Source organism: Chelmon rostratus, chromosome 20, assembly GCF_017976325.1.
Source record: "Chelmon rostratus isolate fCheRos1 chromosome 20, fCheRos1.pri, whole genome shotgun sequence".
NCBI classification, from domain to species: Eukaryota; Metazoa; Chordata; class Actinopteri; order Chaetodontiformes; family Chaetodontidae; genus Chelmon; species Chelmon rostratus.
Window position 1 is genome coordinate 9987246 of NC_055677.1, and position 14255 is coordinate 10001500.

At 41.6% G+C, this 14255-nt stretch overlaps 1 protein-coding gene across 2 annotated transcripts in view; it reads right to left on the reverse strand.

Annotated features, from left to right (window-relative positions):
- ctdspla (CTD (carboxy-terminal domain, RNA polymerase II, polypeptide A) small phosphatase-like a) overlaps positions 1 to 12994 on the reverse strand; it is a 33298-nt gene extending 20304 nt beyond the window's left edge. The window contains exon 1 of one of the 2 annotated variants that reach the window (XM_041961291.1): positions 12424 to 12994. In XM_041961291.1, coding sequence (XP_041817225.1) covers positions 12424 to 12499 — 76 coding nt within the window. In that variant the 5' untranslated portion in view covers positions 12500 to 12994. The remainder of the gene's footprint in view (positions 1 to 12423) is intronic. The other variant, XM_041961292.1, reaches the window with a different exon arrangement.
- Positions 12995 to 14255: the final 1261 nt, after the last annotated feature.

Sequence of the window (14255 nt, forward strand, 5' to 3'; positions counted from 1 at the left end):
GTGAGCACATCTGTAATAATACAACGTCTGTTATTGTCACATACAATTCAACATTCGCAATGCTGATTACACAAAATAACTGCAATACTTATTTCAACAGAAAAATGAGATAACGACCACAACAGCTAACATGAGCTTAGCCCATATGACTGTTCGCATGTAGCACTACAGAAAGTCCAGTTTTGGCAGCTAATAAGACACAACACGTGAATTAGACAACTTCTCAACTACAAGGAGTCACATTTTTCCTCATTTGGTAGATGCTAATTGGTCGAACAGTTAGCTAACACGTCCCTCAGCAATCCTATGAATTTGTCCAAGACAGCAAAGAAAATTACTGCTAAATTGTCAAAGTATCGGGGATAGCAATGAATTCAATTCAACTGAAATTCTAAACCTGAGACTACTAAATAGAGTAATCACATTGCTGTTTTAGTAATTACGTAAAACTTTGCTGCCCAACAAGACCGACACGAAAAACAGCCAAATCTGCAACCATAAGACAGAAGTTGTATTAAATTATGCTTTCATATATTGGTATTGGACGTGCCTGTGTGGTAGACCTTGAACTGCACTCCAGCAGCAGTTAGTTGCCCAGCCAGGCAGGTAAAGTGTACAGTACCTGGGGGGCATGAAGGTAAATGTGAGAACAGTCCATGTGAGGGTGCAGTTTAAATAATTCAGATGGAAAACAGGCCGGTTTTAAATGGCGCAGCCAGGTACTTAACATACACTCAAATAAAACAGCCGGGAGCCACAGGGATTTCCATTCCATCTCTGCTATACGAAGCTACTGTATAACTAAAAAAAATGAAAAAAAAAGCCACCATGACACAGTGAGGACTTGAGATCATGGCAAAGAAACACCCAAAAAAGACATGTTAAAACCCTGCCATGGCCTCAGGCAGTGGGCATGATTTCACAGACTATTTGCCTCCTCTGCTCTCTGAGATTTTGAGTGTGGGGTGTTTGCATTAAAAGTGGGGCCAGCTGTCTAGGGCTTATATAACACAATGTGAGATAAAATAGTTATTCGTCTGCAGCAAAAATAAAGTACTCTACGCACACACACATAGCCCGACAGGTAATGCACTGTTAGCCTGCAGCCTGGGATCTAATGTCTTGAGTTGACAACACTCGGAGGCAGAGTGAGCACCTGAAGATGAAGCTGTTTCTGTTGCCGGCTACAACTAACAGCAACAGACAGCAGCAAGGGGGAACTCCTTGTTGTGCACTGTCAGCAGAATAACACTGTAGAAGGAATCCCTGCAGTAACACACTATATCTGCAAATGAGATAGCACTAAGAAAGGAAACACTTTCATTTTGCTCTTAAATTTAGGCAAAATTCATTCGTGTCTTGGCCATTTTCTCTGTTATTCATTAACTGTTTTAAATATGCAATCATTGAAATGCTCAATAAAAGTGGTAAAGGCCCATAACAATATCAGAGGAGATGTCTTTAAATTGATTGCTATGTCTATCCTGCAGCCTTAAACTAAAAGATTTTCAATTTAAAGCAAGCAAGAGGCAGCAAATTGTCACATCTGAGAAGCTGGAACCGGAAAATGTTTGAACCTTTTGCTTAATAGATGACTGAAATGGTTAGTGAATCAATACATTTTACATTACATACATTTAGCAGATGCTCATTGGATGTCTTGCTCAAGCACACAGCTTACAGCCAACCATTTTCACCAACTGAGTTACAGTCCCTCTGTTTTGTTGTCCATCAGCTAATCGATTAGTCGACTAATTGTTTGAGCACTTTAAAACACAGGGTTTTAAAGAACGAGTTCTGCCCTCAGATTACTACAGATTATTGATTGTTTCCATACAAGAGAAAATCCCACCAGGGCAGGAGACGATAATTACAACAGATCGGCTTCCAAAACAATATTTATACCACCTACTTCACAGTACACTTGAACATGTGTCTGCTTACACACACACACACACACACACACACAGTAAATCCAAACAGCTGAGTGGAGTTGGGTATCGTTAGTTGATCTGAGCCCGACAGTTCAGCCTGTGTGTGTTCACTGTGCCGAGGTCCTCGGTGGGTTATGTGTGAGGCCATTAAGGCAATAATAGCACAGTATGATAAAATAAACTCCCATTAAGCCTCCTTACTTCCCCGCACAGAGGTACACTCGGCACGAGCAGATGCCTTTAGTCACACTGACTGACCCTCAGCTGCCCTTCTGGCTTTATTTCGGCACTTATCCTGCAGGATTTATCCACACATATGTATCCTATGTGACCTTATGTAACTGGCATTAACTAAAAGACCCCGTTGACCAAGTCAAGACAGGGTTTGCTGAGATTTGAACACATAAACCACTCGGTTTGGCACCCATGTAGCACAAGGTACTAACTCCCCTGGTGCTGCTGTGAACCCTGACACAGAGACGTGGGTGGGTCTGCCCCTGTTTCCCTGCCTCGGCTGTATAGCAGCGTAGGCGCTGTGGTGGCAGTGCCAGCCTGCCTGCGGCCCCCCGGGGGACAAGGGCTGCTGCTGCTTCTCGAAATGAAGGAGATGACAAGCGCGAGAGAATTAACCCACTGAGAGCTCAGGGAGAAATAATGAGGGAGATCTGACTATTCTGCTGGAGTTACGCAACCAGCAGCAACACAGCCCACGTTGTTTGGGGCCGCGGCAGTTCATTATTTATATATCTTTTTATATTCTCATCCACAACTGTGCGCTCAATGCCAGAGGCTCAGTGACTGATGGGAAATCCTCCTTGCCTGTCTGTTGGTTAAAAAAAAAAGCATGTTAGAAGAATTAACGTCAGATGAAATTAAAGGCCTGTCTTCAGGCTCATACACTTGGTGACCTGAGAGATGCTGTCCGTGCAGCAGTAAAACTGATCCATTGAGTAAGTAGTGGAATTTAAAGGGGGTACTTCAACAGTTTAGTATTAATTTTCCATAAAATTCAGAAATAAGCAAAAAACTAAATGATTTCCCACAATGCAGCCCACATCATCTTTTCATTAAACCCTCCCTGCCAGTCTGTAACTTAGCCCTTTGTTAAAAACCTGAGAAAAACCTGATGATACCACACTGACATCATCAGGGTTATTGTTTCAGGCTTGACAGACTCCTCCAGAGCCACAGAAAACATTATACAACTCACAAGGCTGAGTGGCACTCTCAAACCGTAATGTGTAAAGCCCCTTTAAAATTTTGCTCTCAAATACAAAAGCAACAAAGTCTTTTTCAGTAAATCATGAAAATGCTGCTTGCTATGAATGGAAAGGAAGTAAACAAGTAGGTCATGTATTTGTGTGTGTGTTGCTGTGAGCATGTGCGTGCCCTGCTTGTGTATTGCTGCTGCAGCTTCCCATGCCTCTGCTCCCTGAGAGGCGTTCATCTCTACATTTCCACACACAGCATGTCCTACTTAGTGCCCCTTGAGATTCACAGTTAAACAGTATTCACCTTTACCTCTGGAGAGGCAAAAAAATTGCCCCTTTGTGTCTCTAACAGCCTCTGTGCTCGTGTGTTTGCTTATTCCTCGCTCGTCTATTTAAAAATGTATAAACCTTTTATGCTCTTCTGTCAAATATCTCACAAACTGGCAGGCAGCATAATTCAGGGAGGGTGACAGAAAATCATTATGGACAAAGCATGATCTCCTTCTCAGATAGCCAATTACTGGTGATGAATGCCAGCCAGAAGAGGGCAAAATATGCAGAAAGGCCATCCCCTTGTCAGAGCCAGGCTGGGTGCATGCCTGCAACCCCAGAGACACACAGCTGCTATTTGAGCACTTTCTCCTGCTCTCTATTTCACCTCCACTTTCTTCCTTGACCCCTACCTTCCTCTGACTGTATTGATCTGTTTTGACAACGTCCGTTTGGCTGAACGGATGCTCAATTAATCCTAGCTTGTGGCGTGTTCGAGTCCAAGCTCAACACTCCCATCAGAAACAGGCTTCAGAGCAGCAGCATCAAGGCTGCTGCGGCAGTGTGGCAGGCGGTCCTTTTAGCTCCGAAGGGACTGTGGCTTTTGGAGCATTAATAATGGTCTCCACTCATTCGCAGCCATCGAATGCCGATGTGTCAAGATATACATGAAAGGCAGAGTGATGTAATCCCACAACAATGCTGTGCATTTAAATCGAAGCCCGACAAGACAAGCATGCACCAGAAGAACCAGACTGTCAGTCGTTTGTCTTCTGTGCTCAATTAGGAGAAGTTTGAAGAGCTGAAAGTCGCTGACAGCTGCAGTAAATTAAGCCAGAAGTTGAACACAGACACAAGACTTTATAAAGCCGCTTAGTATGGATGGAGTTCTTCTGTTATCATGAGCTATTTTCTCATTACAATCAATATAAACTCCATTATTATAGTGCAATCACAGCCGATCAGTGCTCAGGAAGGAGGTCGACTGGGCAGAACATCATTTTATAAAGAATTTACTTGAAATCCTACTGTAATAGTCTCTTCAAAGCCCATGGCGGACATTTTGAAGTAGTGATCGCTCCAAAATAAGCAACCACAGCATATGAGCTACACTTGAGACAACATTCGGACATAAAACTTCCCCACAATGCTGTCAAACATATGGTCCAAAGCACACAGACATAAAAAGAGGCCCAGAAAAAAACCCAAACCATGCTGTGCAGCAGAACCTACGAACCGGATAACAAAATACTTCACTGAGGGAGGAGAAATGTTGAGTTTCTCATGTGCAGAAGGCACACAGACATATTCCTCAAGACCGGCTCAGCACAAGGTATTACATGGGAAGAGGAAGGTAAACATGTAAAAATCGGAAATAATTGATACAGCACCTTTACAGAATAAGTGAAAGCTCAAAATGCTCCAACTTGAACGATTAACCAAATGAACTTTCATTTACTGTAACCCAGTATAGAAACAAACCTTTGCTCACACCTAAAAATCATCAACACATGAATTAAGCTCTTGTTATGAACAGGAACAGAAACAGGAACATGTCCCCATTTGACTGCGAAGACCTACCAAAAAACAACAAAAATGAATGACACTAATAAAACAATATTTAAGTAAGGAAATATAATTTTGCTTTTGTAATTTGCTGTAAGTTTCATTGAAACACTCTGTGGTGGAATATAACTAGGTGCATTTACTCCATTACTGTGCTCACATGTACAATTTTTAGGTACTGTGTGCTACTTAATTCTTCAACTTGCACGAGATTTCAGGGGGAAATATTGTACATTTTACTTAAAGGACAAAGCTACTGTTATTCTTAACAGAATAATTTATTATTTTCCTTTCTTCCACAAATCTCTTGACAAGTCTCTTAATATTCTCCAACTCTACAAAGAACATTGGTTGCTAGAGGAGACATAAATAAAAAAAAAAGTCACAAAAACTAAAACAAAATGCTAAAACAGCTTGACACTGTAGTCTTTATCAAACATTACTCAAGCAGAAGTAAAGAGCGCATTTGTTTGGGACTATTTTCAGTCAGTTCATTAGTGCACTCGCGAGCATTTCCGGCAGCAGCACGATGTGGGGTTGACTCAAAATAAACTACAGTTGTCATGTTCATTGTAATCAAGGAACATGTCCCACAGTGCAATGGAGTGGCTCACACATGTGTTTTTAATGTGTTTTGGCAAGACAATACTTTGGTCTTTTCATGAGATTTGTTGACAAGAATGACAAATCTAAAATATAATCCTAAAGGATCTGACCCTAAAGTAAAGGCAAAGCTAAAATTATGGCTTTTGAATACACTGTCCTCAGGTCAGACCCAGGTCCATAATTGCAGATTGAGTGTGGATCTGTGGGCCCTTCTCGGGATCTATATACTGACAGTATATCAACAATAGATTTATGAACAAGTAAAAGGATGTTAAAGCTCTATTCTAAACTGGAAGCCGGTGCGGGGACTTCAGTTCAGGACTGATGTGAACTTTTCTCCCAGTTAAAAAACTACATTCAGAGTGAAGATTTAAGTATTCAGAGTCAGCCAATGTAGGAGTGAAGAAAGAGTCAACCCACACTATTTTCTCCTCCAGCCTCTCCGAGGACGGGCTGCAGAGCGATTCCATCTCCTTCACTTGTGTCTCACAATCCATAGATTGACCAGCTGCCTCCTAATTAAGGGCCACTTTACTGATTTTTAACATGAATCTTTATTGTGAGTGGATGTGAAAATCTGACATAAATCTTCCTAATGCATTCTGTGTCGCAGGAGATAACGCTCCTAGGCTCTGGAAAAAAAACTTTGCCAGCCATTATAACAGTTAACTTAAAAAACTGATATTTTTATATGTTATCAGGATCAAAGTCCATCACCGAGGAGCAAAAGAGAGACAGAAGAATACAGGGCTACGACGCTACGGTACTCAGCTAGCTTCCAGAATATATATATATATATATATATATATATATATATATATAGTGAGTATACTTAGAAGATATTCTGATTCTTTAAAATGAAGTTACATAAAGATTGACATAGTAGTCTATCATAGTAGGTCACTGTCTAATTTTATCATTCTTTATCAAAAAATACTTTTTCCCAAACAAATATCCATGTTTGGGTCTTTGTGTCTAAGCAGAGGGCTAGCTTAGGCTAGCATTAAAAAAAAGGCAGGGAGAACAGCTGGCTTTGCTCTGTTGGTTGTTTTTATACTTCAGTTTCCGATCCTGAAACTGTATCATATTTCATGGATCAAATATTTTTTGGTTTTCTCTTTGACGTCCTCTGGCTGCTTTGCTTCTACTCTTGGTGATTTACAGTTTCCTGGTGGACAGATAGTTTTGCTTGCTGCGAAAGTTAACTGTCAGCTGCCGTTAGCTAGTTAGCTCAGTTAGCTGTGCAGCTAGCAGTCCAATTAGCTGACTCAGCCCTGGGGTGCCATGAGCCAAACCCGGTAAGAAGACCACCTACTGTACTCGCTGTCGTCAAACCGGCCTCCATCGTTCATGGTGACTGTTCTGTCCTGGCCTTGCTCACTGGGAGCTGCCCAGAGAGTCAGTGAATATGGATGCTAGCTGCATGGCGGCAGGGGACGTAACACACATTCAGCACTATTGGCTGCTGTAAACGCCAATCAACATCCAAGACAAGTCCCTCCCTTGCTTCCTGTTTTTACAGGAAACACATAAATATGCCAGATCAAATAGCACTCTGGTAGCTGTTTCATGGGAACTTTAAGCCTTTGCCTACGCCAGCTAACGATCTAATGGCTTTAGCTTAATGGATATATATGATTGGTATCAAGTTTTTCATCTAACTCTCAGCAAGAAATCAAATAAAGGTATTTTCCAGTATGTCAAACGACTCCTTTAATTTTTCTTTAATTATATAACTTTAGAAAAACATTAGCATCCCTGATACCTTTTCTCTTGACAATAATGTTTTTTAAAAATTTAACAACTGGCACATAAATGACACAATCAAGGAGATATAAACATTAATGAGAGACTGATACATCAACAAACACCTAAGGGAGGCACTACTGGTGATTGACTGTTTATGAGCTCATACATAATGTGAAATTCAGTGCTGGCGAGTCCATTGTGGTTATTTACAATGCCAAGCAAGTTCTGTGCAGAGCAACAACCATACAAGGTTACTACAACAATGGATTTATTTGCTGCTTACAGCTGTAAAAACTTTACATTTCTTCTTGTTGTGGGAGTGAATGAATGTAAAAGACACATGAATTAATACAATCCTCCAACTTCCACTTCAGGCATGATCATCCACACACTGGGCCGATCCCGCACGTACAGCTAACAAGCTTATCAGTCAAGGAGCTTAGAGTTGGAAGAAAAACATGCGACTCGTCCCAATCAACTGCCCAGTATGGTAGTGGACTAAAGTAATGAAGATGTGTCTAACACTCCGACACTTCCCTGGAGGTGCAGATAATCTGCTTTTCTGAGCAGCAATGACTAAAATAGGCTCATAAATCTGTAATAAGGATGTGCACTTCAGAGTCCAGCTTTCCTCTCAGTCAAAATGGTGCACTGAACATTGACTTAACTGTACGCACATAGCCATCCAGTGTGACTCCCAAGAGAGGTGGGAGGCTTCAAAGTGACAGACTGCATCCTCAAAATATAGCTAAGAAATCTATGCAACCTATGACAGAGTAAAAGATTGTAACCCCGCTCTACTCAAGGCTGAAGTCCGGTCATGACAGCGACGTGCTGCACACAGCAGAGTGGCAGGTTGTGCCAGGGACTCCAGGGCAGCCAAAACTCACAGTAGCTCCCCTCGCTAACTGTGCTGCACACACCCCCGCAGGTGTGGTCCACACATCATAAACACTTTATTAATGTACAGCAGCGTGTTCCAGGAATAACCTCAAAAGCCAAGTGTGCATGAAATCACAGGCTTTTCTCCAGATTCATATTTAATTGCAGCTTCAGTATGTTTTTCTTCCTCATACTCTTTCTGGCAATGCAAAGATTTTCTAACCAACAAGCCTCTGAGGGAATGTTGACATTTTAACATGCCATTAGTATACATAAATCCCACCTTCTGCTGCTCTATGCTTCTACTGCAATTATATACCTTATCACCATAAGAGACATTCACATGTACCAGGACAGACAGAGTATCTTGAACACAGAGTTTTTCAAAGGCTGAAGGTTAATGGGCTCTGTGAAACACACAGTTTAGTGTCTTAACTGTCTTGTTGCAGCTTTGAGCGACCATTAGAGTAATGACAGGGGAGAATACACATTACCTAGCCCCAGCCTGGAAAACCACACGTTTTGGAAAAATATAAAAAATATCGTTCCTGTTTGTTGTTTGTCCCCAAGAAGTGATTTTTAAAAAGTAAAGTTTTTCAAAGGATTCTGGGGTAAATTATACAGACCTATTAATCAGTATGAAAGAAGCAAAACTGACACACACCTATTTGAGCACACTTAATGAATAAGATTAGTGATACATCTTTCTTATTATGAACAAATCACATTAGAAAAAAGACCAAAACCAACAATGAGCTGATTCATCCATCCTGATGCTGTGAGCACTCATCAGAGCACCAAATGTGTATCAATCCGCAGCTGAAGATAGTGCCAAATTCACAACTCTTGCTTGAGTAAGCTTTGCTAAACATTACAGTGCCCAGTTAAATATGGAAATTACTGATCATCACCTTTTTTTAAAATTTAAACTACTACATGTTGGTGACTTGTTTTTAAACATTTATTTCTTCCATAAGAAAAAAATGGGCTCGGTCAGAAAGTATTCAGACACTAACACATTTTTTTTGCTCATTTCATGGGATTTGTTGACCAATAGAATAATACGAAATAATGCCAGACTTTTTTAATGACTTCCTTTGTGAAGATGAGTAATCTGCTGAGGAGAACAATCAAGTGTTTTAAAGTTGGAACTTGCTAGGATTATTCAACTATGTAAAATATAAATATAAAATATTACAACTGTCTGTTAACAGTTTGTGTGTGAGGGAAGTGTATGCACTATTGTGAAATGAAGCAGGCGTCAACCAGGAACTAAACACATTATCTGTTTCTCTGCATGACAGCTGCAAATGTGTGAAAGTAAAACACGCAACCAACTCAGAGAGGTTTCTAAGTGAGAAGAACCACTAATAGCATAATCTTTGTTTAACTAAACACTTGTTACTTTGTGTGTATAGCTGGTCTAAGTGTCTGCGATCACTTACACTGCAGCAGTGAAGAGCTAAACTCAGATTTGACTAATCTCATTAAGGTAAACAGCTCGTCCATTGATACCTGTCGGACTGTAAAGTTATCAGAGCAAAGCCTCTGTGATTTGTGGAGTGAGAGGCTGGCCGGCCTGTGGCTCCCTGTGTGTTGTTAGTCCAGTCATTACATTTCATTGCATCAGATCCTGACAAGTAAACGGCTGCCAAATGAAAAGCCTCATTTGGGTTCGGAAAGAAGAAACGCTGTTTTCTCAGCCCCCTATGTGCTTCTGCGCTGGTTTCTGTGAAATATCGGGCTTTAAATTAGTACGACATCCAAGAGAAGCTACATTATGACACAAGAAACAGTCTGACTGTGTTCACAAGTATCTATTTTATAAGCTCACATCCAACACAGGCTTCTTAGTGCAAAAAATAACCTTGCATATCCTCCAGAAGTGTAACATGGTTGACTTTGTACCAATACATGTGCACTGTCTGAAGAAATAAAACCACCCACATTATGATTCCAACCCTCGCCTCATTTAACATAATCCATAATGCATAAAGATATAATCTCCACCTGAGCAAAAGTCTAAAAAAACGTGGCTCTAATGAATTACTACATCTTTGCTTGGAATGAAACTGATAGGACTCTGAAAATAGCTCAGCCATGCTCTGAAATATTCAGCATGCGAGTGTGTGTGTGTGTGTAATCATTTGTGGCTTCAGTGCAGCCCGAGTGGGTCAGAGAGTAACTGTTCAGGACAACAAGTGCTGTTTGTTGTCTGCTGTGACAAAGCCAGTAGTGAAGGGCGGGGACTCCATTCAGGAAGCTCCCTGGTGATACTTTGTGTGTCACACAGCAGCCGTTTGAGGAGCCTCACTCTGTGTGTGTGTGTGTGTGTGTGTGTGTGTGTGTGTGTGTGTGTGTGTGTGTGTTGTGTCCTCTCTGGTCAGCGACTGACCCTGGATTTTATCCTGCCAGATTAATTGTCGGATCCCACATGTCATCTGGGATTTACTGTTCAAGAAGAGCGGGATGTTGCGGATGAGGAAGTGTGGGAATTTTGTGCTTTGAGAAATGCGCCAAAAAGGCAAATTTATTTTTCTTCCAACAAAATTTCCTGAACGATGCCACTTCCTCTGGGCCCCAGCGCAGTTGGCGATGTGGCTGAATGTTTTGCTTGTTAGTGTTTTCATTGATTTGCTTATGATGGTTTTAATTATGAAGGCGGCACCGCAAGATTTGAGTACGCTGATGAGGAAAAAACGTAGCGGTGGAGCATGAATCATAATTGATCTTCTCGCTGATCATGCAGGTCAATCCTGGAGTAGCTTCAAGCAAACACCGTGCAGTAATGCAGTGAAAATAAAGCCAAAGCCACACTTCTGCTTGCTCTTCAATTATATTTGTGTCCGATTACTTAATCAAAGCAAACAAGTGCTGATCTTCATTTCATGACCGCCGGCCAGGAGGTCAATGAGTCAGAGAAGTCCATGTATGTCAATGTTGCTCAGCAGCGGGTGATGCAGGAAGGTGACCTTTTCTCCAACAGAGCACTGGGTGTAGCAGGAAGCCGTGGTCCCTCTGGCCTCCAGGCACCCTGTGGCTCAGTGGGATGGGTGCTGGTGGGGGGAATGCCAGGGCCTGAGCTCCAAACACCCATGCCCTCCTGCTACGATCTCCCACCGGCGTATCCCACACAGCGCTCCATGGCCTCATTCTCTTGCATATGGATTTTGATTCTGACGTGGACTCAAATCAGGATCTGCACGGGCCAGTTCGAAGCCTTCTCGAAGTTAATGAAAACTGAAAAGCTCCTGACTCATGAGGGGGATTTGTCGTTGATGTCATCACCACATGGTGAAGTGGCGAGTCTTGTGCAAAACAACAAGACAGAAAATGTGCTTTCGTTCAGCCTCGACAGTAATCTGTAGTGCAGCTGTTGAGCTGTTGTTTTCAGGCACTTTTTGCACGGCTGGGAGCGGACATTTCTAACAATACACACATACATCGCCGGTTATATGGTGACAATTGTTTTATTATCATCAAGCTGTTCAACATCATTTTTGCTTCAGTGAGGTGGTTTTAATCTGACAGGGCAAAATGTGCACAATAAGCATGTGTATCCAATGTTACTAATGTTAGCTTTTATATGAATAAAGGTGTGAAAACACCTTCTGCAACACAGATGAATGGACTTTAACATGTGTTTTCATTTAGATTAGAAGGCTGTGCTGTTGGTTTGACCCCTGATCATTGCTGGTATTTGTTATTGGTAGTACACCAGGCATTTTACAGTGTCAGTGATGCATGCAGGGATGTCGCCAGCACAAGAGGGAAGGAGTGGAGTACCCGCCCCCTGTAGTAAACCCCAGCTCACTCCACACAGATTTTCTAAAATATCACATTTTTAAAGTCGCAAAATTTGCAAGATCTAACGTGCAGTTGAACCAAAACGAAGCTCCCAGTAATAAAGTTAAAACGCACATCAGACATCATCTATTCTGACAGGCTGGCTGAGGGCTTCTGGCTCTCAATGTTCCTCTGCTTCAGCTGAACAATGGAGGTTTTCCGTCGATATTCAGGCTCTGCTGTTGCAGTCCGGAGCCCGGTATCCTCTCCGCACTGACGGCTGCGGATCACATTTGGCAACCGCGCAGCGTCGTTAAAACACGGCTGGAAATCCGCACAAATCAGGCATGCGGAAAAAAAATGCAAATAACAACAGCATGTGTGTGTGTGTGTGTGTGCGTGATTTCTGTGCGCCTTACCTTTATCTGGACCTGAAGAATTGCTCTCCTCCTCTTTCGGATTTGCAACCTGTGTTATTATGGACGTGTTGTCCATGGAAACGAGATGTTATGCACCTTCGGCTACACCGTTTTATTCCTCGGCAAACATTACCAAAGCGTACTACAGTCCCCCGGCTGTGCGCAGGCTCGAGCGTCCGCTGTGTGCGGCGTTAAAATCCCATTTCATTCGAAGCATGCAGTCCCATTCCCCTTTACAGACAAGACGGGGTGTCAGCGAGAGGAAGAAGGCGGAGAGGCGGCCACAGCGCGTCCGGCATCTGCGGTGACAGTCCGATGTGCAGGAGACAAACAAAGCGTCAGTCCTGCATTCAAGTCGTGTGTGTCCGCTGTGGTTGTTGCAGGCAGCATAGCACCCCGCCTGCTGCTGCTGCTGCCGCTGCTGTACGCTCCGGCTCCAGTGAACACACACCACAATATCAACTGCGTGATACGGTTACAGTGTTTACCCAGAGATGGCGACCGTCCTCCTGCCACAGGGCCATGCAGGCTCAACTACAACAACACGCCTTCAACGGGTCTATTATCCCCCTCAGTCCAGGCTGAAAAGCTCTCAGTCCGCCCACCGCTCACTGTTTGTTGGTGTTCTTTCTCATTCCTGACAGCTCCTGGAGGAGGGGGGGCAGTTTAAGGATACTCAGAAAATAAGGTCACATTTACTGTAGAGTGTTTGCACAGATGCTTCCAATTGTGTAAAAAATAAATGCTTATGAAGGAATATTTTCTGACAAGCAGGGCTTTAGAAACACTGCAGCAGGTCAAGAGTCACACAACCCCACCCACCCTCACAACGAAAAGTGTCAAATCCTCTCATTTTTAGATTCTTTATATTAATTTAACAGCTATTAATTTACATTTTGGGCGAATATCATCTACCTACATGATTCATTTAATGCTGCTTCAATGCCAGTAATATAATTCTGTTGGTGAAGTAGCGTCTGTAAAATTATAAATAATTCTATAAGATTATTATTATTATGTACAAATCCCAAATTGAAACAATGCTAAAGGCATGTCCTTGGTGTTCATTTATATTTTTCACATTCATGGAGCATTTATGTATAAACAACATTACTGGCCAATTTCTATGAGTGAAACATATTTAATGATATTTTTAAAATACACCTTTTGTTTTATTTACATCAGTTTTGCATAAAGAAACAATTATTGAAAAATGAAAGAATTGTTCATTTATTAAAGGTACTCCAGTGAATTCATGTTGCATTTCCATAATGTTTTTCCATAATAATCACAAGGGAATTATGGATATCACTTTCTCATAAGATGAGTTTTAAGTTCTAACTAGTGACTTTATTAAAAATCAATCAATAAAACATTTACTTTTTCTTTGTAGGTCGGTTATAGTCCATTAATATGATGGGGTTGCATGTGTGAAATCCGTTTTGCTGGTGTTCGTCCTTCAACATGACACAAGCTTTGTCTTTTTAGCTCTTTAACTAATAACTGAACTGGATTCTGATGAAAACCTTTATAAATCACTTATTAACATTTGTTACTGCAGACTTGACGGCTTATTAGAAAATGAGAAACACACAGGAGCATTTATTAATGATTTGCCAACAGCCTGCCAACCCAAAACCTTATAAAGCATTAGTAAATTACTTAAAAACTGTTAATAATAAAGCTGCTACATTTTAATTATAAATGCTTTATAAAGGGTGTCTTTAATAGAAAGCTGCAACAATTTATTCTTTAAAAAAGTGATCACAATCTGTTCTGCAGAGGCTGAAATATCCTCCGACATTAAGTATCCTACATTTCCCATAATGCAA